Source organism: Pantherophis guttatus, chromosome 2, assembly GCF_059756535.1.
Source record: "Pantherophis guttatus breed Tessera chromosome 2, ASM5975653v1, whole genome shotgun sequence".
In the NCBI taxonomy this organism is placed as follows: Eukaryota; Metazoa; Chordata; class Lepidosauria; order Squamata; family Colubridae; genus Pantherophis; species Pantherophis guttatus.
The window spans coordinates 172427260-172450865 of record NC_142064.1 but is presented as its reverse complement, the minus strand read 5'-3'; the positions used below and the strand labels follow the sequence as shown (position 1 = coordinate 172450865).

The 23606-nt window shown below is 40.3% G+C and overlaps 1 protein-coding gene across 2 annotated transcripts in view; it reads right to left on the bottom strand.

Annotated features, from left to right (window-relative positions):
- Positions 1-23606, bottom strand: part of NOTCH3 (notch receptor 3) — a 67334-nt gene that overhangs the window by 7423 nt on the left and 36305 nt on the right. For both annotated transcript variants that reach the window (XM_087883616.1, XM_087883617.1), the window contains exons 3-26: positions 23462-23604; positions 22943-23278; positions 22237-22359; positions 21657-21890; positions 20900-21055; positions 20500-20685; positions 17129-17242; positions 15509-15622; positions 14523-14756; positions 14123-14233; positions 13381-13573; positions 13021-13166; positions 12738-12851; positions 11722-11841; positions 11443-11595; positions 9804-10032; positions 8879-9080; positions 8521-8674; positions 7272-7456; positions 4789-4921; positions 3909-4160; positions 2875-2987; positions 1882-2423; positions 1231-1551 (exon numbers count right to left, since the gene is read on the bottom strand). In XM_087883616.1, the coding sequence (XP_087739742.1) occupies positions 1231-1551; positions 1882-2423; positions 2875-2987; positions 3909-4160; positions 4789-4921; positions 7272-7456; positions 8521-8674; positions 8879-9080; positions 9804-10032; positions 11443-11595; positions 11722-11841; positions 12738-12851; positions 13021-13166; positions 13381-13573; positions 14123-14233; positions 14523-14756; positions 15509-15622; positions 17129-17242; positions 20500-20685; positions 20900-21055; positions 21657-21890; positions 22237-22359; positions 22943-23278; positions 23462-23604 (4608 nt within the window). The remainder of the gene's footprint in view (positions 1-1230; positions 1552-1881; positions 2424-2874; positions 2988-3908; positions 4161-4788; positions 4922-7271; positions 7457-8520; positions 8675-8878; positions 9081-9803; positions 10033-11442; positions 11596-11721; positions 11842-12737; positions 12852-13020; positions 13167-13380; positions 13574-14122; positions 14234-14522; positions 14757-15508; positions 15623-17128; positions 17243-20499; positions 20686-20899; positions 21056-21656; positions 21891-22236; positions 22360-22942; positions 23279-23461; positions 23605-23606) is intronic.

Genomic DNA, 23606 nt, shown 5'->3' with positions numbered 1-23606 from the left:
ATGAGGACCCGGTTTGTGGGGGCAATAAGCTGACTTTGTATAAAATAGAACACCGCTTGAGGGAGGGGGTGAAAGCCCTACTAAGCAGGTATATACAAAAGTATGAAAGCTATTGCTTAACGCATTGTAAACCGCCCTGAGTCTCCGGAGAAGGGCGCCATATAAATCAAACCAATAAATAAATAAACCTGAATAAATAAACCTGAGCTACATCTGTAATGGCTTTTCTGTGGCCATATTCTGGACCAGTTATAGCTTCCAAGTGAACTTCAAGGGCAGCCCTATCTCTGTAACAAATAGGGATTATAGTAGACAGGTAGCACTCATTTAGCTACCACAAATGGAATCTGGCACTCTTTAAGAAGCTTGTTTTAATGTAGCTTAAAAACTAAAGAACTGTTATTAACCAACAGATTTTATAGGGGACCGGCTGCTCCGTCATGGAGCAAAGCAGTACTAAGTGGGAAACCGTGTGACCACAATTGTGCTTTCCTTTTCCCCACTTTGGAATTATCCCAGAGCTAGGATAATTAGCAAGAAGGGAATTAAAGCCTGTATTTAGGTTCACTGGAAAAGAAGCAGTTATAGGAGAGCAAGCAGGGGACATACATATTGAAAGGAGTGCCTCAGTTAGCAGCACATTACACAAAGAGCCCAGTGTATTCAACATTATGTGCCTGCTTATTGTCATGCGATCCCTTCCTCTTCAATCTCTCTGCTCTGAGATGGCAGGGAAAGATATTTTCTGTAGGCACTCTCGCCTCTGTCTGACTCTCTTTTTTTCTTCCCCTCATCCTAAAGGGAAGAAATTGGAGAGGAAGGGATTACAAGAGAGCAAGCAGGCACACCATAGGGAATACACCAGGATGCAGGTTTAGCACTCATGGCTCCTAGCCCTAACTACACTCTTTTTGATGTGTATTCCTCATATGCTTGCTTGTTCTCTTGTAATCCCTTCCTTTCCAATCTCCCCTCTGCAAGGTGGTAGGGAGAACAAGCCATGCACAGGACAAAGCATAGTGACTATAATGACAATCACATGACTGAGAAACACTGTGATGGTCACAAATGAGGGCACTGGTTGTAAAGTTATTTTTTCAGCACTGTCATAATTTTGAACGTCATTAACCAAGGCAGCTGATAAGCTTGGGGGACCTGTAGTTCATAATAAAATAATCTTACTTATCTTACTCTCAAAACTTTTTCTCTACCCACCTACATAAAACTCACCCAATTATTTCTTGGCCCAGTTCCCTGCGGAGTCGTCGTCCAGTTCCATAATAAGGTTTGATCATGTAGTTGCCATTTTCATCCATACGGAATCTTAGGGAGGTCCTTAAAATGGCACTCAGCTTCTGCAGGAAGATGGTGCTGGTGCGGAGCAGTTCATCAGGGTGCAGCAGCACGGTGATGATTAGAACACCCTCTGCCAAGTGCTCAGGCACTTCCCGGGCACAATCCAGCCCATCCCAGCCACACTCTTCGTTATTACAGCCTTGGTCACAATTCCCATCAGCAAAGTGATCTGAGCAGTATTTCTCGTAAATAGGGCTGTTAAAAAAAAAAAGGAGATGGAAATGTAAAACAAAATTTATCCTTCATTGACAAAGAACCATAAACAAGTTGCAGGGAATACCTTTCCACATGCACTACAGATCAACCAACTGAGTCATCAGGATTACACATATTGAGACAGCTCGCCCTCCCCCAAAATAAAGATATCTAGAATGAGGAGGTGGGGAAATACAACATCCGTGTTATGAACAAAACCTCACTGTCTCATTAGGTTAATCTAGCAGAAGAATCCATACTCTTAGTTCTCACAAGCACTAGGGAAATCTGACCTACAGGTTCCCCTTCAAAGACATAGGCAGAACTCACTTGCAGGTGCGCTCACGATTCTTGCAGTCAAAATTATCATAAAGACACTCAACGGTGTTGCAGAGTTCATCACACTGACTATTGTTGAAGTACTGCCAGCACTGAGGGCTCTCACACAGCTTCCAAGGATTATCCACCAAAAGAGAACAGTCACCTCCATCCCAGCGACAAGCTGGGCTATTGCACATCTTGTCACAATAGGAGTCCCCTGCCTTTGCATCACACTCTTCCAATGGACAATGGAGCTCAGGGTGCAGAGATGGCCGTGCGGTGCGTGCAGTTTGACAGCGAACACCTGTGTAGTCGCCAGGACAAAGGCACTGAAAATAAGGGGAAGTGGCAATCTCATGGCAGACACCCCCATTGTGGCAAGGTTGATTCACACAACTGCTATTGGCACGGAGGCGACAATCAGGTCCAGTCCATCCAGGATGGCAGTAACAGTGGGCACCTAGAGATAAAGCCCGGCAGCTGCCACCATTGAAACAGAAGAATTCTCGGCAAGAGAACACACTGCGCTCACAATTGATGCCTGAGTAGCTCTGAAAAAGAACCATAAGAAGAGATAATAAAGTAAGTCAGACAAACAAAATAATCATCAACAAAATATTTCTGGTAGATTGTGTCCCTTCTTGCAACTGTCACTCTGGTAAGAAAATTCTTTCCCACCCAAAGTTTAAGGTTTAAGAATCATATTCATATATAGTACCTATAGTGCTATATATTTCTCTTGTAGAAACTATAGCCAGAGCTGGAACCGCTAGAGTTTCACACACTTATGCAATTGAATTGTTTTCTAATACTCCCCAAACAGAAATAGCATTCTGACCCATGATAAAATGTCAAGTTTCTTCACTCGTAGCACAGCTTCAGTGTATCCAGCTTACATTCCTCCCTATTTCACTCTTCCTTGCCCTGCTTAACTCCTTATAATATTTATACTCAGGGAATGTACTATGGTGTTGTACATATAGCCTTGCTCTAAGTACTCACCCGAGGACAATGGCAGGTATATCCAAGAGGCAAGTTTACTGCCAGTTTACATTGCCCACCATTCTGGCAAGGCTGAGATTCACATGCATTCACAATGTTTTTGCAGTGGCGGCCTAAAAGGGAGAAAAAATGTTATTCTGCCAATCATACTGTAAACTTTTCAGGAGACCATCATCACCCTATTAAATGTGATACATATTTTAGTACCAGCATTTGTACCTAATTCTCCTTTCATATAAATGCCTACTGAGCTCTATCAACATTTAACTAGCAACTGAGTATATTCTTTCCCAATTAGGCATAAATTACAAAAATATTCAACCAGTCAGGCACAGCCACTTTTCTCTTATTAATCACAAAGTTTTCCAAACTCTCCCTCCCTCTTTCTCTCTCTCTGTGTATACATACGTTGTTGTTGAGATTTCTCCCGAGATTTCTAAGAAACCTAACCAATTCTAGGCATTATAGTTCAATTCCTGGAGGCTGTCTCTCTGTAATCACCATCTTATCAGATGTAATTTGGATTCCCTATCATGAAAATGTAATGGCGGCAAAACTTTGCAAATACAGCTATACATTTGTGACCTTAGACTCATTTAATGTGAGTTACAGAATACAAATCAAACTCAAAACTCAAGCAAATGGAAAGCGAGGCTGAAATGCAATATACAAGTGACATGAATAGATGTGTAATAATTCATGACTCATGAGAATCCAGAGTAATTTAGGTAAAATATACACATATTTATTCATCTGCTACTTTGCTAAAATAGATGTTCAATTACTCAGAGAAACAAAATATTTTCTCATGACACCCTCACCAGAATGCCTGAACACTCATTTTGTGGTTTTTTGAGTCACCAAATAGTGACTTTCCAAGGGTAACTCATAAAAAATTTCATACAATTTTAATGCTTTTTCCTGCTGACATTTATTTTAGCCTGTCTCCTCTGCTCACCAGTGCAGCCCAGCTTCACCCATTCTTCCTTGCTTGTTGAATCCATCACCTTTGCCTTATTGGCACTCTCACTCACCTGTGTAGCCTGGCTTGCAGATGCACTGGTAATCACGGGCTTCTTGAATGCAGTCCAGGGTGTTGCGTGGATGGCACGGATTGGACTGACATTCATTTATATCTCCCTCACAACGCTCGCCTGTAAAGCCTGGTGGACAGCTACAACGGTAACCACCCACTCTGTCCACACATGTCCCATTGTTGAGGCATTTGGGAACACGGATATTAGGATTCGGGGCACAATCATCCTCATTTATTTCACATAAGACACCTATAGAGATAAATAACAAACAATCATACCAAACATTCTAATACTATGTACCCAAACATTTCCCCACCTCTTGAACTGCCTGTGATATGAGGAAAAAAAACAAAACCATTCTGAACGTGAGAAAACAAAATCTGGTCTATTCAAAGTGTATTCAGTTCTGGCTCCCATCAATACTACTAATGTAACCGAAGCAAGGGATCTTCAAGACAGCATTAGATTGCTATTGTAAGGCTATTGTTTCTCTTTCTTATTACCCAAGTAGGTAATGAAACACTGGGTAAGAAATCTATGGTTTTCCAAATAGAAAACAATTACAATTATCTCTGATTGTCAGCCATGATGGCTAGAGGCTAACGAGAGTCTATATTTGGAAACACCAGGAAAGTCATAAACTATTCAACACTGTTGGAAAAAGTCCAGTTCTTTCAAATGAGCTCATATTCTCTATTAAGTGATTTAAGAAAAATTCCAGGTCTCCTCTTCACATAAGTAAATGAAAGTCAGAGCTGCACTGGTTAAATCTAAATATGTTCCTCTGTGTCTTATGCTTTCCACCTAAGAATAATAACAATGTTAGAAGCAACAAAAGGAGCCTATATCCTACTCCTCCAAAAAGCTATGTGCTTACCTAGTGTTCCTGGTGGGCAGGAACAAATGTAGCGACTGATGAGGTCAATGCAAGTTCCACCATTCTGGCATGGGTGTGACTGACATTCATCAATATCAAATTCACAGTTTTTCCCCTCAAAGCCTAGAGGACACTAAAATGAGGGAAAAATAGGTAAAGATAATAAGGCAAAGTATTCTTAAAAACATACTTTCAAAGGTACCTCTTATCCATTCCTCATTAAATCAAGAATACTGAATAAGACTTAGAATTTTTTAAACGGTTCCAATACACGCTCATAATACAGATAATAGTTTGCCTTAACAGCATTAGAAATAACGTAGAGCAGAACAAAAATATATCATCCATATCCACATAATCGTAAACAATGGTGCAAAATGTCTATTTTTAAAAGCAAGTAGTGATAGCTCGATTGTGAGGAAGAGAGACTTTTGTTGCTGAATGTGTAGTGAAAGATGTACAAGACAGATTTATCTTATTTCCATTAGAAAATACAACAAAAGTCAGATTTTGCAATGAAGAAGTTTTGCATTGAGAAAAGGAATCTGTATTTCAGTTATACAGATCCTCTATCAATCCACTCTAAAAAATATTATGGGACAATCTCTGATACTATGGCATCCCTAATAGTGCCTGTTTGTTTTTCATTATAGTATTAAAGAACTGGCAAACACATATTTCAATCTGATTGGGAGCTTATATGACAAGACACATGAAGACCACATCCATATATCAATTTGGAAAGACAATGATTTAGTATAGAGATAAGGATTATACTTAAGGCGGAGGGGGGGGCAAGAAGTTAAGGCTGCACGTCAAACATGTGAGCAGAATAGTAGTTGGGAGGGGAGTTTGGGTATTTGTCCTTTTAACTGTGATTTGCCTATTTAAAAGCCAAGTGAGGCACCATTTTTCCCATGTCTCCCCTTTAAAACAATAAGAAACTATTAATAGCTTTCAGTCATGCTCAGAGTCTTCCCATGGTTGCCTACCTGATTGACCATAATTTATAGGAACAGAAAGGTGTTCTCCATTCCTTTTACACTTATGGTAAATTATAGGAAAACTCTTTAAACACCTCCCTGACTGCCATGGAACATCTGCCTATAGCTGGCAGCTACATTTCAAGGTAATTACCTGAAACTAGTTTTGTCTTTAGCCTTGATTCAGACAGTAAACTCAATCATTCTCCAGAACCAATCATACTGTAGAAATAACTAAATACCGGTAACTATAAGAGTTATTTGGAAGAGATTAATATGCTCTTTTTATTAACTAAAACTCTTCTATCATTGAATTGGATAGGCCAGCAACAACATTTTTGCCACAGGAAAATATATTAAGGTGCAATGATTTAAGAAAAGATGACAAAATTGGTGTTGAATGCTGATAGAAACTGCCATTCAAGTACTCAATAATTAAGTATAGATGGAAAACTTTTAACTCTCCAGATTTTCTTAAATTCTAATTCTTCCTTATCTAACCAAGGTAACAACTGCATTTGTTTCTACTTTGCAAAATTAATTGTATACAAATAGCTTCTACTTGCTTAGTGAAATCTAAAAGATCACTGAAGGAATACCAGTTTGATCTAGCCCCGTGATGGCGAACCTATGGCACGCGTGCCACAGGTGGCATGCGTAGCCATGTCAGTGGGCACGTGAGTGTTGCCCTAGCCCAGCTCCAGCGCGCATGTGTGTGCCGGCCAGCTGATTTTTGGGTCTTCCGGTCCCACCGGAAGTCGGCAAATGGACCGTTTCCGGCCTCCGGAGGGCCTCTGGGGTGGTGGGGAAGGCCATTTTTACCCTCCCCAGGCTCCAAGAAAGTCTCTGGAGCCTGGGGAGGGCGAAAAAACGGTCCTACCGGGCCCACTGTACTATTGTGTGCCAAAAGCAGGGAGGGTCATGCACGCATGCGTGCCAAAAGCAGGGAGGGTCATGCGCGCATGCGCGAGGGGGCAGGCCACATTGAATTATGGGTGTGGGCACACGTGCGTGCGACCCCCCCCACTCCCCTCGCTTTTGGCACATGACGGCAAAAAGGTTAGCCATCACTGATCTAGCCCATGGTTGCAACATAAATCCAAGAAACAATGGAAAATGTTTTACTGTTCACATACCCTGAATTAAGGGATTACAGGGTCGTAAAAAACGAGTTATTCAGTGCTGATGAGAAATATCAAATATACATAAATTTTACACTGTGTGTTGGAACAGCAACAACAGAAAACAACTGTAGTATTTTATGAAGAAATGTACTCAACACAGGGGCAACACTGATCATTGGGAAATAGTTGTTTTTTTTATCTTGTTTTACATTGATTGGAAAAATAAGGTATAGGTTTGTGCCGGTTCCTTGGTTCCCAATCTCCGCAACATCCTCTTGCAATGCTAGGGCCTTCAACCCTTCCTTTATGGAGCAGCACTTTTCCTAGAACATAAGCTAGGTTGTCTGCCTCATACGGTTGGCTAGGCCTTCCTCACCTCACAGACATAACCTCCCACAAAACTGCGGCAGGTACCCCCATTCCGACATAGGCTGTGCTGGCAGTGATTGACCTCACTCTCACAGTAGCTGCCAGTGTAGCTTTTCTTGCAAATACAGTAGTGTGTATTGCCAGCATCCACACAACGGCCTCCATAACGGCACACTTGATCCTTGGTTTTACCTATGCCGAGAAAAAGAGAATTACTCACTGTGTGCTCTCAACATATCCTCTGAACTCCCTAAAAGAACTAAACAGAATGAGCAAGAACAAAGAAAGTGAAGAAAAACAAAACAACTGTACATAATCAAGATTATTTATGCTCTGAGCCTTTGAAAATACCTGGAATTCCTTCTATTCTAAGTTCAATTTCTTGAGGAAATACACACTTTTCCAGTGTTTCTGAAATTTGATTCCAATTTCTCTTTAAAGACTATATTTACAGTTATCATTGGCATCATTTGGTGGAAATTGAATATGTTTATAAAATAAATGAAATAAGTATGGCAGATTTAAAAAGTGAAAGAATATATTATATACTTGATACAGCTAGAGCAAGGGCTTTCAATTGTTTTTAGGCTACATAATGATTTAGAAATTCAAAAATGATTTGGAAACATTCTTGAAAACCCTGGCCATGACGCAAAACTTTAGTAATAGAAAATTGGCTGTGTTTGAGTAAACATTTTTCCCTAAATCCTTCACAGAACCCTCAAATTCTCAAGTAACCCCAGGATTCCATGAAACATAATTTGAAACACTGAACTAGAGGACCAAACAGATGGTTATCTCTATTGTACAGTTCATTGATTACCAAGACATTCAGTGTTGTTTAGAGATATCCCATTCTGAAATAAACGTAATAAATATCCTCTCTGACTAAACATTGAAACATCTGCTAATGCTGGATCTATTATTGGGCCAAATAACATTAGCAATATTAGCTAATGCTTGGAGAGCATAGAAAATAAAATTTCATGAATGCTAAGTATTTTAGGGACACTCCTAGGAATTGCAGTTGGGAGATTAATTGGTGGCTCAGTGGATTTAAAGACATTGTCTCAGTAGCTCTGAAATATTTGAACAGTGAGTACAAGATGATAATGTTCAGAAGCCGGGATAATTAACAACCCACATTTGAGCTTGTGGCTGAGACATTTTCATTGTGAGCACAAGTAGCAGGGTTGAAGAGGAACAGACAACTTAACTTTACAGATGGAAGAGAATTGGAGCAGAAAGTCCCTTACCTTGGTTCCTCGCTACCACTTCACAAGAAACATTTGGGATGTCACAGTAACGGCCAGTCCAGCCTCCAGGGCAATCACAGGATAAAGTAGCACCCGACTGTATGCAGTGCCCACCATTTTGACAGGGGGAGCGGCTACACAAATCCAGAAGGTCCTGGAAGGGCAAAAGAATGCAAGAGTGTGTGACAAAATATTGTGGTCTTACCAATATGAAACCCTCATCATCCCTTTGTATTGAGCTACTGAGGTATATATCCTTTAGGCTCAGATTTTCTGGTAGACACCTTGCTCACATTAGATAAACTCTAAAGACGTAAATTGTTTTCATCTCCTTTATCTGAGGCTTGGCGCAAATTACCTGGCACTGAGGACCTCTATAGCCCTGAGGACAGGTACAACGATAGGACTGCACACCATCATGGCACACCCCACCATTGAGACAGGGCTGTGACTGGCACTCATCAATCTCATGCTGGCAGTGGGTGCCTGTGAAGCCAGCACGACAGTGGCATGTGTATGAATTCACTCCATCCAAGCATGTTCCACCATTGAAGCAAGAGCTGCCAGAAGACAAACAGAGAAGTACAAAACGACAGAGAGACCAGTGAGACTTTCTAGTCTGAGTTTCCTCAAGAGAGATGTAACTTCTTCTAGGCTAAATATGTTGACAAACAAATATCTAAAAGAATAATTTCTACTCTTATCTGAAAAATGAAACAGTAAGAAAAGCCACTCTCTTCTCCAAGCAGGCCCAGTAATTAATCTTTCCTCTTGCTCAATGTTTAGGATTCAGTTTACCTGTGATAGACAGGCAATGGAAGTGTAAATCTTCCTACACTTTAACATCCAATGCTTTCTCCATTTAGACTATATGGTCTAGGAGCAGATAATTCAAAGGAACAGTTTCAGAATTCAAGAGGAGCATGTATATAAATTGATCTACTTCTCCATTTGAAAACTACTGAAAAAGATAATTTTCTACCCTTTGCACTATATATCCATCCATGTATTGAGAAACATGATAGCAGATGATGAGGCTTCATAAGCCCCTTCAACTGAATGAAGCATGATGTTCCACAGAAAGAAAAGAGGGCATGTACTTGGTATGTGATGCAAATCTCCAGAATAATTTTCACCACTGTACTGTTTGACTTTAGTGATACAAAGAGAATTCTAGGAACCACATTACACACTGAACTGTTCAGTAACCTGAATTCACCACTGAGATTGTGAGCAAGACATGAGATGCTGAACCCTTAGAACAGTAATCCTGACAATCTCACCTGTCAGTGCACTCCTGCACATTGTGCTCACAGTGTAAGCCAGCCCAGCCTGGGGAACAAGTACAAGTGTAGCTGTTGACATAGTCTGTACAGGTAGCTCCATTGCGGCAGGGGTTGCTCAGGCACTCATTGGTTTCAGTTGCACAGCGTGGTCCTGTGAAACCTGGCAGGCAAGTGCATGTGAAGGAACTGATGCCATCCTGACAGCCACCGCCATTCAGGCAAGGATCTATTGGCAGGGAGGAGAATATTCAAAACGTTTTAGTCAACAAAAGCATTCTTTTCTTTTATCAGGAAGTCTTCAAGCAAATGACTAAATTCTGTATTTTGTATATTCTCATTCATTTAGCATAGTGGTGGTGAATTTATGACGTGGAGGCATGCCACGACGTTTTGGGTGTCACACCAGTATTCCCCAACACCAAACAACTATTCTTAAAAGTATGCCCTAATTCTCATGACTTCTGGACACTAAGAGAATTGGTTGTGCTCTTATGTCCACTCTGGAAGTTGGACGACAGGACTGTGCTTTTTGGACCCTCAGAAAAATCATGTGAGAAACAGGGCATGCTTTCAGGTGAAATTTGGAGGCTATGCGAGAATGGGTGAGCTCTTGTATTGGGTCATGAAGAACGTTTTCCAAAGTTGTTTCAAGACTGGAGGCCTTGTGCAACCTGGAACAACCTTGCAAGAGTTGCAGGAGCCTCTCCAAAAGAACATCTAAAGGTAAGTAGTGCATGGCAGATCTTGGGGAGGGCTGCAAGTCAATTATGTTGTTCCCTAAAGCTTGTACACCTTGGCGTATGGCGTAAGGTGACCTTTTTGACTGGCAGCAATGGAGTGAGGGCTGAAGTCAAGGCATCTACTTCAAGTCTAACCTCAGCACTATCATCGAGTGTCGCTATTAAAAATCGCCTAGATTAACAGATTAACAGAGTTAGAAGGGAATTTGTAGTCATCTAGTCCAACCCTACACCATTTCTGACAGGTGGCAGTCCAGTCTCTTCTTGAAAGCTTCCAGTGATGAAGCTCTCACAACTTCCGAAGGCAACTTCTGTTCCATTGGTTGATTGCTCTCACTGTCAGAAAATTTCTCCTTATTTCCAGGTTGAATCTCTCCTAGTTCAGTTTCCATCCATTATTCCTTGTCTGGCCTTCAGGTGCTTTGGAAAATAGCTTGAATAGATGGGATGGGGAGGGGAGTATTGATAGAGAATTCTTTCTTTTTTGTTTGGTCTTTGCGTGTGAGAGAGAAAAATATGCCTGCAAAGTCAATTTAGGCATGTTGCAAATTTTTTACACTGAGGCCAAAAGTTCACCATCACTGATCTAGCATCATAACTGCCTTTTGACTTCAGATTTAAGGATCATTCCCAAAACATTTAAATAAGTCTAAATCTCACTGGAAGTGAATGAAGGCATTCCGGGTCTGTGTCAGGACAAGTCAGAATTACATTTAAGAAAACAACTGAACAAAGGCCTTGAGACTCTAGTTTGACAAGATAACAACAAGGCAGGAATCTCAGGTCAGAAATAATGCCATATATCCCGTCTCAAAAAAAAATAATCCAGCAGGAGAACAAACTCTTTAGTTCCAGTCAGATTCCTTCTTGTTTTTCCATGTATTCCATAAACTTACTAGGTGTGCAATCATCAATATCCATCTCGCAATTGATGCCAGTGTAGCCAGGGCGGCAGGCACATCTATAGCTGCCAAGGGTGTTGGTGCAAGTGCCCCTGTTTCGACATGGGTTCTGGTCACATTCATTAATGTCAATGTGGCACTGCTGCCCTATAGGGAGACGAAAAAATGTATAAGTGTTTAATGCTTTAATTTCTTTATCTTGGTTCCATTCAAAGCTATTCAAAATGCAATACTCTGAAAGCGATGGGAAAAAAGGACACACGGTCATAATACCTTGCCAGCCTGGTGCACAACTGCAAGTAAACCCTTCATAATCAGGTGTATGGTCACAAACACCATTGTTCTCACATGGGTTAGGGAAGCAAGGAGCCAAGACATTCTCACAGTTCCGTCCTGGGGGAAAAATGAAAAGCCTGTCAAAAGTATGCAGGTATTCACTGGCCCAACATTAGAATATCTAGTGTTGCAAATATAAGACTTCCAAGTGAACCCAAAGGAAACTCCATGAACAGATGTTTAGACACAAAGTGCCATGAATGGGAATTTTGTTTCATACATAAAACATAAATAATTAAAGGTTTATTTACTATTATTTGTTGAACAGAACTAGGCTCTTTCTACGGGAAAGTGTATCTTGATATATCTCAAACATTCAAGCCATAATATACTGCTGCTTACAAATAGTGGATTTTCTCCATAAATAATGGATGCTGTTTCAATTTAAAGTGAAACCCAAAATAGAATTGCAGAACTGTCATAGACACATACTGGACAGTGCTGACAACCTTATCCGTTGTGAGAATTCACTCAGCTTCCTCCCTTCCAGATGTTCTTATACTATTATCTGACATCAATACTTAAACAAGGAAGAAACCAAGATGTCAAGAAACCTAAGGCAAGATTACCAGCCTGTTTCTTCTTGCCGTGTTTTATATGTACACATATACATTTACACCTTTTAGGCTTTGTTTTGACACATATCTATTTCTAATTGTATTTCAAGAGCATTATGGAATGGCCATTATGCATTATGTATACAGCCGAGATTTTTACACAATTAATACCAGCGCTATTATGACTGTCTCACGGAACAGAAAAAGTACATGTTATGAATATGAGCCATGATCCTCCAACTTCCAATCTACTACTCAGTATCAATTATTTTGTTGTGCATTGCAATATTGATATAAGCAATTTCCAGAGGACAGGCTGGAGCAAGAATTATGTTAACCCCCCAAAAAGCATTCAATCCACCAACCAACTCTATTGCACAAGAACTCTCCACTCACCAGTATAGGGCAAGTCACACAGACAAGTATAACTGGCAATGCCATCAATACAGGTGCCCTGGTTGAGGCAGGGGCTAGAAGCACAGTCATTTATATTGATCTGGCAGTAAGTCCCTGAAGAGAAAATGATAATCTCATTAAATCCTATGAACTAAAATTTGAGAAGAAACCAGTGCCCTCATCCAACCTTGTCATGCAGAATTGAAGGAAAGGGGAAATTGGTGTCCTGGTGGAATTCTTTAGGGAAAAACATGGGCAAGGTAAGCACAGCAAGGAAGCATACCCTGGAAGCCTTCTTTGCATTTACAACGATAGCCATTGACATAATCTGTGCAGGTGCCATAATGCTGACACGGATTGGATTCACACTCATTGTGGTTCACGTCACAATTGGTTCCAGTCCAGCCTGGCTCACATTTACACTGGTACCTAAATAAAATAAAATAACGAAGTCAAGATTCCTCACGTCTCTTCCAAAACAGTTCACCAAGGCCACTCAAATGGCCTATTGATGCAGATTTAATGCACTGCTTTCTTCAGAGTCACAAATCTCTTCACAGCAATAAACCCTGCCCACTCCTGACCGATCAGCAGTTTTCCACAAAGACAGCCACCTGGACTTTGGCCCGGTGAAAGGTCTCACCCATTGATGTCATCATGGCATGTGCCATGCACGCAGGGGCTGCTGCTGCACTCATCCACTTCTGAGTAGCAATGTGGATCATGGAAACCCTCAGGACAAAGGCAAGAGAACCCATCTTCACCATCCACACAGGTACCACCATTCTTGCAGGGGTTGGATGCACATTCATTAATCTCTATGTTGCACAGAGGACCTGAAAGGGGGGGGAAAAAAGACTGCTCAGCAATGAGATGATCAAGCTTATAGCTTTGAGGAACAGTAGGTCAGTTCGGCTTTGCCTCCTGGAGAAATTAAAATTAAACCCATAGAAAGCTACAATTATTTGGGGCCAAGTGCACTAGACCTTTAAATGGCATAACAGTCAGGGGTGGGGTTATATTCCAAAACAAGTGAGTCCATCACAAGCAATAATTTGATTTTTATATACTTTTAAGTTAAGAACTGGTAAAAATCTGTGCTCTTTATTTAATCCTTTTTTTAATTTGTTACAGTTCAGCAACAATTTTTAGAAAGGCTAAATCTATGATCTGAGACCACATAACATCCTGGAGCCACAGTTTGTGCATTTCTCTCCTACAACCAGTGTGAACACCCCAATTTCTGGCTGCAAAGCTAAGTACTCATAATCTGTAAACAGAATTATCTGTGATATAATCCAACTTTGCTGATTTTATAACCAACGCCTCCTTTCCTTTCTTGCCCCAGCCCCCCAGCCAAACATAACCTGTTGCCCAACCATCACCTGTGAAGCCAGGTTTGCAGATGCAGTCATAACGATTGATGCCATCACGGCAGTTCCCATAGTCACAAGGATTGCTGGCACAGTCATCAAAGTTTATCTCGCAGTTAGCACCTTAAAGGAAAGGACATATTATGGGTCTTAGAAAAGCAGTGGTCCATCCCTCCCTTCACCAGGCTCCATGATAGCTGGATTTGTGTTTTGTGTTGACTAAATGACATGTGTAGATGATCAAGTACCCTAGCATGATTTAGCAAGGTTGTTGAAACATCATTTAAGGGTGCTGCTTGCAAGTGATACAAATGGTAAAGCGACTGCTAAAGAGTTCTGTCCCTTAAGAGAGGGCTTGAACCCAAGCAAGGAAGAGAGAACATTTTTTGTAGAGTAAGAAAAAAGTTCCTACCTGAGGTCCCTGGCTGACAGTGGCAGAGGTACTTATTTACTAGGTCAATACATTTGCCTCCGTGCTGACAGGGATTACTGTGGCACTCATTGATCTGGTTCTCACAGCGATACCCAGTGTAACCAGCCACACATATACATGTGAAGCTGGCAATGCCATCTACGCAACTGCCGTGGTGGCAAGGATCTGGGGAGCAGTCATCTATGTTTTTTTCACACAAAACCCCTTCAAAACCTATAAGAAAAACAGAAGTCAGCATTGCATGGATTACAGTAACTTCCTGGGGAATGTCTATAGAGATTCTAAGTCATCCTGGTCATGGTTGTCCCAAAGGTGCTTTTTTCCCTTTTTCAAGAGGCAACTGGACTTTCTGGTTTTTCTTTGAAGACATTTTGCTTCTCATCCAAGAAGCTTCTTCAGCTCCTGGGGAAGTTCCCCTAACTTTAATTTTAGGAAGTGAAAAGTCAAACCAAGCTATTGATCAAAAAGAGACCAATGTCTCATCTTCCAGTTATCTTCGTGTAACTCTGAGATATGTGTAAACTGAAATTTAGATACTGAACAAAAGACGGCCAATTCCTACCACAGCAAACAGTAATAAAAGTCTGCCCCCAATTACAAGAGTTAAATAGGAGGAATTAGATGCCGTCTTCCATTATAGGGAAACACTACTATGTCCCTGAAAAAAAATACAATGTACACTTTTAGTTTGAAAAACATTTTATCATTCTTTTTCCACTGATTCAAGACCCAATATCAACGATAGAAATAAACTGTCCCTGAATCAAGTGTTAGCAACTATTACTTCAAATTCTTCTTTTTCAAAAAACATTTTGGATGAAGAGATATGTTATGAGGAAAAGAACTCGTAGCATGCACACAATATATAGAAAACAGTGTGGCAGCATTTATTTCTCCCTGGGTTAGTATCCCATTAAACCCTTGCATTTATTATTAAATCTCATCAACAATTAGTAAGCAATCACCTTCTGTACAACGGCATTCATAAGCATTGGGCCTATCCACGCATTTGGCACCATTCTGGCATGGTGTGCTGGCGCACTCATCAATGTCTATTTGGCACATAGAACCTGAGAAGCCTGAATGTGGAAGGAAAAATATGTCAAACAAATCAGAAAAACCAATGAAATGGTAATCAAACCACAGAGGTCCTACTTCATCAGATAGTACATCCCAACGGCAACTCACAAAAATAGTACTTCCTATTTGCTATTCACTCTGATAGAAATTGTATACATCTGCATCATATTTTACAGGTTTGTTGAGTGCAAAGGTGACAGGAATTTGATTTTATTCCTTATGCTATTGGCTTTTGATTTTGGTATTAATCTTATTATTGTAAACCATCTATAGAGTTTTGGGAGCCAGGAAATTTAGAAATATAGTAAGGACTGGATTAAACGGGCTTCAGTGTGAAAGACCTCATATTCAATGAACTAATGTTCCACATCAGCTAATATTATTTGTATCTCCATGCAAATTTCCTAAATTATCACAGATAACAAAATTTACTTCATAAAGCATCGCAACACCATGCATATATGCAATAATTCTGGTAAATCGAATATGACCTTGGGAAGAATGGAAGTATTACCTGAACGGCTACTTCTGCTTTCTCAGTAGCTATGTAAGGAAAATCCTATATAAGCAGCCCATTACCATTAGGGAAAATAAAAAGCATCACAAGCATGGTTCAGAACCAGTACTTGCCAATTCTAAGAGTTTCAAAATGGCTGGAACTAGATCAACCCAGTATAAACTGACAATCTGAACCAAAAAAAATAAAAATAAAGGCAGTAATAGAAAAGGTTTGGCACTGTAAAATACAGCTTAGTCACACAACTCAGCCTTACCACCAGAGGCCTATAACAAGAGCTCTTAACGTCTCTCTCCCTTCTCTCCACAGGGGGCTTTGCAGTGTCTACCCCACATGTAAATTGGGTTCAGGGGCCTGAGCGACAGGCTAGGGAAACAAAGATGCCATTGTCCAAGCTCCCACAGAGTATGCTAGAGGCCTGTCTGCCAATCCACCCTAAAAACAACTAAATGGGGCATAGTACCTCCACCCAGCTGTAGCAGAAAGGCTGGGTAAGTCCTGGGGAAGAAGCTAATGATACTGCCATAAAATTACAGTGGTAGCCCAGACACTGACCAAAAATTCTTCAAATAGGCTGTTTTGCCCAGCAATGGATACCTAGGCAGTCTAAACAATGGGGCAGTAGACAAGAAATGTCACAGGGGGCAGTATGAATTCAAGAGAAATTGAAGCACAAGTCTAAAAACAAAGCAGTGCATATTTTTAAGTTGACTCAAGGAACAGGCATTCTCAAATTACAAGGAGAAAAACTAAGCTTCTTACAAAAAGGGATTGTAGTTTCCCAATCTTCAAAATGTCAGGGCCTGGCACACTTCAAATACACTCAAAGCACATACATGTGGTGTCAAGTAAGAAGAAGCTAAGTGGGGAAAAATGGTTTCTAGATACACAATCTGTAATGTTTTGCAGAAAAAAAGCAACCCACTTTCATTTTTTTCCAAGTGAAAATGTGAGGTAAGGCTCCTGATTGGCAAGGTTCTATACTTACCTGAGGGGCAGGTGCAACTGAACCCATTGACCATATCCTTGCAGACACCCCCATTGACACAGGGATTGCTTTCACACTCGTTGATATTTATCTCACAGTAAGTACCACTGAAACCTGCAATCACAAAGAATAATTTCTATTGCAAACTCTAACCTCAGCCTCTTTTCACCCTGTCTCTCTCTATATTCGTAATATGTACTCAGCATATATCCCACAGAAATAATGAGACAAAGAGTCCATGCCATCAGGAACACAAATTTATTGTATAGAAAAAAGATACACCATAATAAACGGCATTTTACTTGCAAAATTGGGCAATCATAAAATCTAAGTTTTTTGAAGTGTTTGAATACTTGCTTAATGACCAGTTGCTTAATGACTGTTTTCAACTTATGATGGACCCCTCCAAAAGGTACTGGTAGTCCTCAATTTATGACCACAATTGAGCCCAAAATTTATGGTGCTAAGTGAGAAATTTGTTAAGTGAATTTTGCCCTATTTTACGACTTTTCTTGCCACAGTTGTTAAGTGATTCACTGCAGTTGTTAAATTAGTAACACGGTTGTTATGTAAACTTGGTTTCCCCATTGACTTTGCTTGTCAGAAGGCCGCAAAAGGTGATCACATGACCTTGGGACACTGCAACTGTCCTCAATGTGAGTCAGTTGTCAAACATCCAAATGTAAATCATATCACCATGAGGATGCTGCAACGGTCATAAGTGTGAAAAAATGGTCATAACTCACTTTTTTCAGTGATGTGGTAACTTTGAACGGTCAGTAAGTAAACTGTTGTAAATCAAGGACTATGTGTACCTATGAGAGCTCTGATGGAAACACTCCCCTGCAGTTACACTTTGAATGTTTGGCAACTTACTCACCTTTACGGCTGGTTGTAGCAAAGCGCAGCCAAGACACAATTCACTTTTTTTGCTGGAAACTGGCCTTTTCAGCCAAAAAAACCCAAACAAACAAAAGGCAAGGCACATAGGAATGCATTGACCTATGTTTGCTTAATAACCACCACAAAAGGGTTGTAAAATCAGGCCAGTCATATGGGTGCCTTGATTTATTATTCTTTTGACTTATGGAAATTCAGAGATCCATATGGCCATAAGTTAAGGACTATCTGTACAAAGACAGCTTTAACAGTTGTCAGAATTATTGTTCCACTGGTCAGAAACAATTTTCTTCTGTAAATTCCAACCTTGATTATTTCTCTCTAATCCCAATATTTCAGCACCTCAGCACATTCCAACCTTATAGTCATAGTAGCCAACTGCATTAAGCACACTCTTACTGTTTCAAATGATGAATTGAACACATCTCTTATGTAACTACTTATTCTTATTATTCTTATTATTCTTATTCTTATTATTCTTATTATTATTATTATATCGCACCTTTTTAATATATAATTCAAGGCAGTTAACATATCCGTTACTCTTGCCTATTTTTCTCACAACAATCCTGTGAGGTTGAATATTCAAACTTAAATGAGATAATTTGCTAATCCAATATGACAATATATTGGCAATATAATAGTGTAGTGGTTCTCAGTCAATTAAATCAAATCCATAAATATTTTAAAATTTCTTCAGTTTTCATTTTTAATACAGTAAATAGCAATAGATATAATCCACATAAACCAAAGCTCTTTGGGGTCCTGTTATTTTTAATGATGTAAAGCAGGCTTCAACGAGACCAAAATCGTTGAGAACATTTTGGTATCCATTAGGGTATCCATTTTCAGCTAAATTTGGTTTCCTGGAATGCTGGATTCTACATGAAGTAAACAGAAGTCCTGCTTATGTCCTTTCATGTAGGACAGCATTATACATAAACTACAGTATATGCATTTATAATGAGGACGATTACGGGTTGAACTCCTGATATATACCTACCGAAAAAGATAAGTTAGGTGATATAGAAAATATTTGTTGCTAAATATTAGGTGGAGAAATAGCTTGATCTAGTTTAAGATGCCATCCTTTTTAAGGGTTCCTATTTCTTGCTATGAAAAGAGGATTGTACAGGAAAATAATACTGTTCGTGTTGGGTAATTTCTGAAGCCACTTATGTAGCCTTAATATTACAGTCCTTTCACCTTATCCTAATCCCAAAAGGAATGGCTCCAGGACAGAGCAATACTGGGCGAGCAACATGCAACATTAAAACAAAGTTTACTATCCCCTTTTGCCCAAAGGCATTTGCAGCTAGGAAGACTTACCCCTCCCCCAGGCTTGTACAAAAAGCTAGCATTAACCAATGAGTGAGCAAGGAAGGAGAATGTTGCTCCCTATATGGGGTAATGGAAGCACAAAGAACAGCCAATTCTCATCACTCAGTAGGCCAGCCTGACCATTAATATTCCAAGCACAATGCTGCACTCCTAACTGTCTGTATGAACATTGTACAAATTTATGCAATACCTCAATCTTAAAAGTTCTGCCACAATGGGAAATGGACAACTGTATAGTCATCTCTCACTTTCTATGAAATGTCTTGTGTGTATGTATACAAGCTTTGATTCTAGAGAAACTTCTGAAAGGCTCAACCTGCTTCTTGCCCCAGTGTACAGCATTAGCAATGCTATACTGCAGAGACATTTCTATGAAAGATCCAACATTCAAAACTCTAGCTTTTTTCATGAATGATTCTTCTTCAGCTCTTCATCTAAGTTTATATTGGCTATCTAAATATTAAGGAATTGTGGTTTTGGAATAGTAAAGTGGCATCCACAATTAGCATGAGGGAGAGAGAAAAAAAGGAAAGTTTCAAGCTAGACACTTATAATCATGAGGACTGCAATTCCAATAGTTCTGCGTCTCTTATTTTAAGAAAAAACATATGGTAAAAACTGTAGATGCACAATGGGGAGATGACACATCATCCTAAGTAAATCCCATCAAAGAAATAAGGAATTATTTATTCAATAAAACAACAATCCAATAAAGAACATACATCAAAGGAAACATGGATAAATCAGAAACTAAGATCCACTTTGTCTTCCAGAATTAGACACATGTGAAGTGCAAAACACAAGAAGCTAGGTTCATACCAGGCAAACTACTAGATATGAAGCAGTCAAGGTTATTCTTCAAATATTTTCAGAAAGTACTTGTAATACCTTTTATGTATTATATAGGGAATAACAATGAATGACTTCTCTCAATTTTCTTTTTTAAAAACAATTTGAACCAAGGAAGTAAACTACTTAAGTTCATTCAAGGAGCCCAGTTTTCTCAGAGATTTGACTCTCATCCCTTCCAGTCAACTGCATATTTATTCTTTTTCTTGCTTTTGAGATTATTCTCACTACAACCTAAGTATATATTTCAGTAATTTTGGAGCCAGATTCAGGGATCTTACCTGACATGCAGATGCATGTAAACTCTCCAATACGATCAAGGCAGGTGGCATCATTCTGGCAAGGCATGGAGAGGCATTCATTGATGTCTGTCTCACAGCGTGGACCTGTATAACCACGTCCACACTGGCATTGGAAGGAGCCTTGTGTGTTCACACATTTGCCAAAATGTTCACATGGATTAGCTCCTGCAGGTAGCAAAATAATAAGTGAAAGTGGTTGGTTGACTTGCCCAAAATTATACTTGTAGAGACAACTTGAGACAAAACAATTCAAAGGCATGCCAGCAGAGGTCAGTCTATCTCAGAAAACCTTTGGACCCTCCCATTGTTTCGAAGATGCATAATTCCATGCATCCATTCCTTTTTGAATACCTCCATAAAAGAAGAACAACATTCTCACCAATGGAGCATTCGTCCACATCTTGATCACAGGCTCCACCAGTAAAACCTGGTGGGCAGGTGCAGATGGCACGGCCATTCATTGGGTTGGTGTCACAAATGGCATCTTCATGGCAAGGATTACTCACACAGGCATCATCCAAGTGACAAAGGAGGCCTGAAAGAGAAAGGTCACCACATGAGAAGAAATATATAACCATATTTTTCGGACTATAAGATGCACTGGAGTATAAGACGCAACTTAGTTTTAAGGGAGGAAAATAAGAAAAAAGCTGATTGATGGGTGGATCTGCCTCCCAGAATACCCCCAATCAGCTGTTTCCAGAGGTGAATTTTAGCAACAGGTTTGTTGGTTGTGAGCTCTGTGCCTTGCTTTTTTTTCAGCCTCTGACACCTCCATTTCAGAGGCTTTTTTTCTAAAGCTCCATTTCGGAGACTTTTTTTCTGAAGCTTCGTTTTAGAGGCTTTTTTTCTGAAGCTCCATTTCAGAGGCTGGGCGGGGCTACATTCAGAGAATAAGACCCACCCAGATTTTCACCCTCTTTTTGAGGGAAAAAGATGCGTCTTATACTCCGAAAAATAGGGTATGTAAAAAATAAGAAAAAAAACATGAAGCAACAGTGTTCATTATTTCTTTCCATTTAAAAAGTAATCATATTCTCTTTATTCAATGTCCATATACCCATTGCCTTTTAAGTTTATTTATTTAACACTGATTAAAGTCTATTGATATGACATGCATGGTAGAAGCTAACTACCTGTCTTGCCCATAGGACATGCGCAATAGAAGGATGCCACACGATCATGGCAAGTAGCACCATGAAAACAGACAGCTGTCTGGCAGTCATCAATGTTCTCACTACAGCTCTCCCCAGTCCAGCCATTGACACAGACACATGAATGGCCTCCATTGGTATTGAAGCAAGTGCCCCCATTGTGGCAAGCATTGGGCTGTAGCTGGCATTCATCCACGTCCTCAGTACAGAATTGGCCTATGGTGCAGAAAAAAGGGATACTTTTAGCTAAATGTTTTTCAAAGCAGAGTTGAATCCAAAAGTTGTAATTCCTCTCCTGTTCCCAGTTGTGAGTTGTCATTGCTCTTCTTTGTTCCTAGTTCACTAAACCAGCATAAAACCATTTCACCAAAATTTTGGAAGGATTAAAAAATAGTCTTATCCATCAAACAGGCAGATTTCCTAACTAGATAGTTAATATTTTTATAATACCATGGAGAAAAGAGACGAATATTATTTATAACCAGATCTTAAAAGCTGCCCAGATTCTTATTAAGCCCCCTGAAATTAATCACGTTCTGTTTCTTGGCCTGCTTTCCAGTACCTGTCCACTCTGGAGGACACTGGCAGTTGTAGGTGTTGACACCATCCACACAAGTGCCTCCGTTCATGCACATGTGGTCTGGACAGTCATCTATGTTAATTTCACAGTTGTGTCCTTCAAAACCTGAAAGGAGGGAAGAAGATAATTTAGCCTAATTGGGGACAGTGGGAAAATTAGCTTCTGGAAAGGAAAGCAAAAAAGTCCAGTATTAAAGTGGAATGTGCAGTTATGTATCCTTTCATGGGAATGAATTATATCAAGCACATCCCAGGATACCTTCCAGGATAGATGGCATACAATTTAAAATTGGGTTAGGAATTGTTAGCTAAAGAGTCTCTGAGTTATGCAGTGAAAGCCCTTCCTGCATTCCTGATCATAAACTAGATCAAGGAGGAAGCATTGGCCAAGCCTCCCACTGCATTCTGGCTCAAACAGCCACAGCGATCTCTGCTAACTTGCCTACCCCGCCTCCCTTTAGATTGCTTCCTTCCTGCTCTGCCAAAGCTCTCAATAGCTTCCCATGAGTTTCCTGACAGGAAAGCAGTGAAATACAATTTAGCAAAAGCAAATAGTTAAGCTTGTGTTCCATGTGATGCTCCTATTTCACGCAACCCAATTGCATCAGAGTCATTTTTATGCTGACTATGTCTCTCCCCCACGCTCTCATAGAGCAGAGGTAAGCAACAATTTTTGGAAATTCACTCACCAGGTAAGCAAGCACACTCATAGCTGAGATCTCCCGTCTGACGGCAAGTGCCCCCATTGAGACACTGAGAAGGAGCACAAGGTGTAGAGACACTCTCACAGTGCTGTCCTGTATAACCAGCTTGACACTGACAGCGGAAGGAGCCAGGTGTATTAAGACAGGTACCGCCATGCTGACACAGACCAGACACCCGACATTCATCTACATCGCTCCGACAATTGCGGCCTTGGTAACCTGATGGGCATGTGCAATTATATCTGCCATTCCAGTTAGTACAGCGGCCACCATTGACACATGGTTTGCTGGCACATGCATCAAACAGAGAGCAGTCCTGACCTAAACAGAAAAGGAAATACATTACGAACATGGAAGATGGCTCTTCCCTCAAAAGATCTACTTCCTCATTTATATTCGGGACTCATTCTTCCTGGAGAGCACCCAGTTATACTGTCATTCCAATAGACTACTTTTCTACCAGAAGCTTTTATCCCCCTATTCCATCACACCGGATATCCTCACCTCGGAAGCCCTTGGGGCAGGTACATTGGTAGTGCACAGTGCCATCACGCAAGGTACTTTCACATGAACCCCCATTGGCACAGGGTGATTGATGACATGGATCTTGAAACTGGCAGTGATCTCCAATCAGACCAGGCTGGCATCT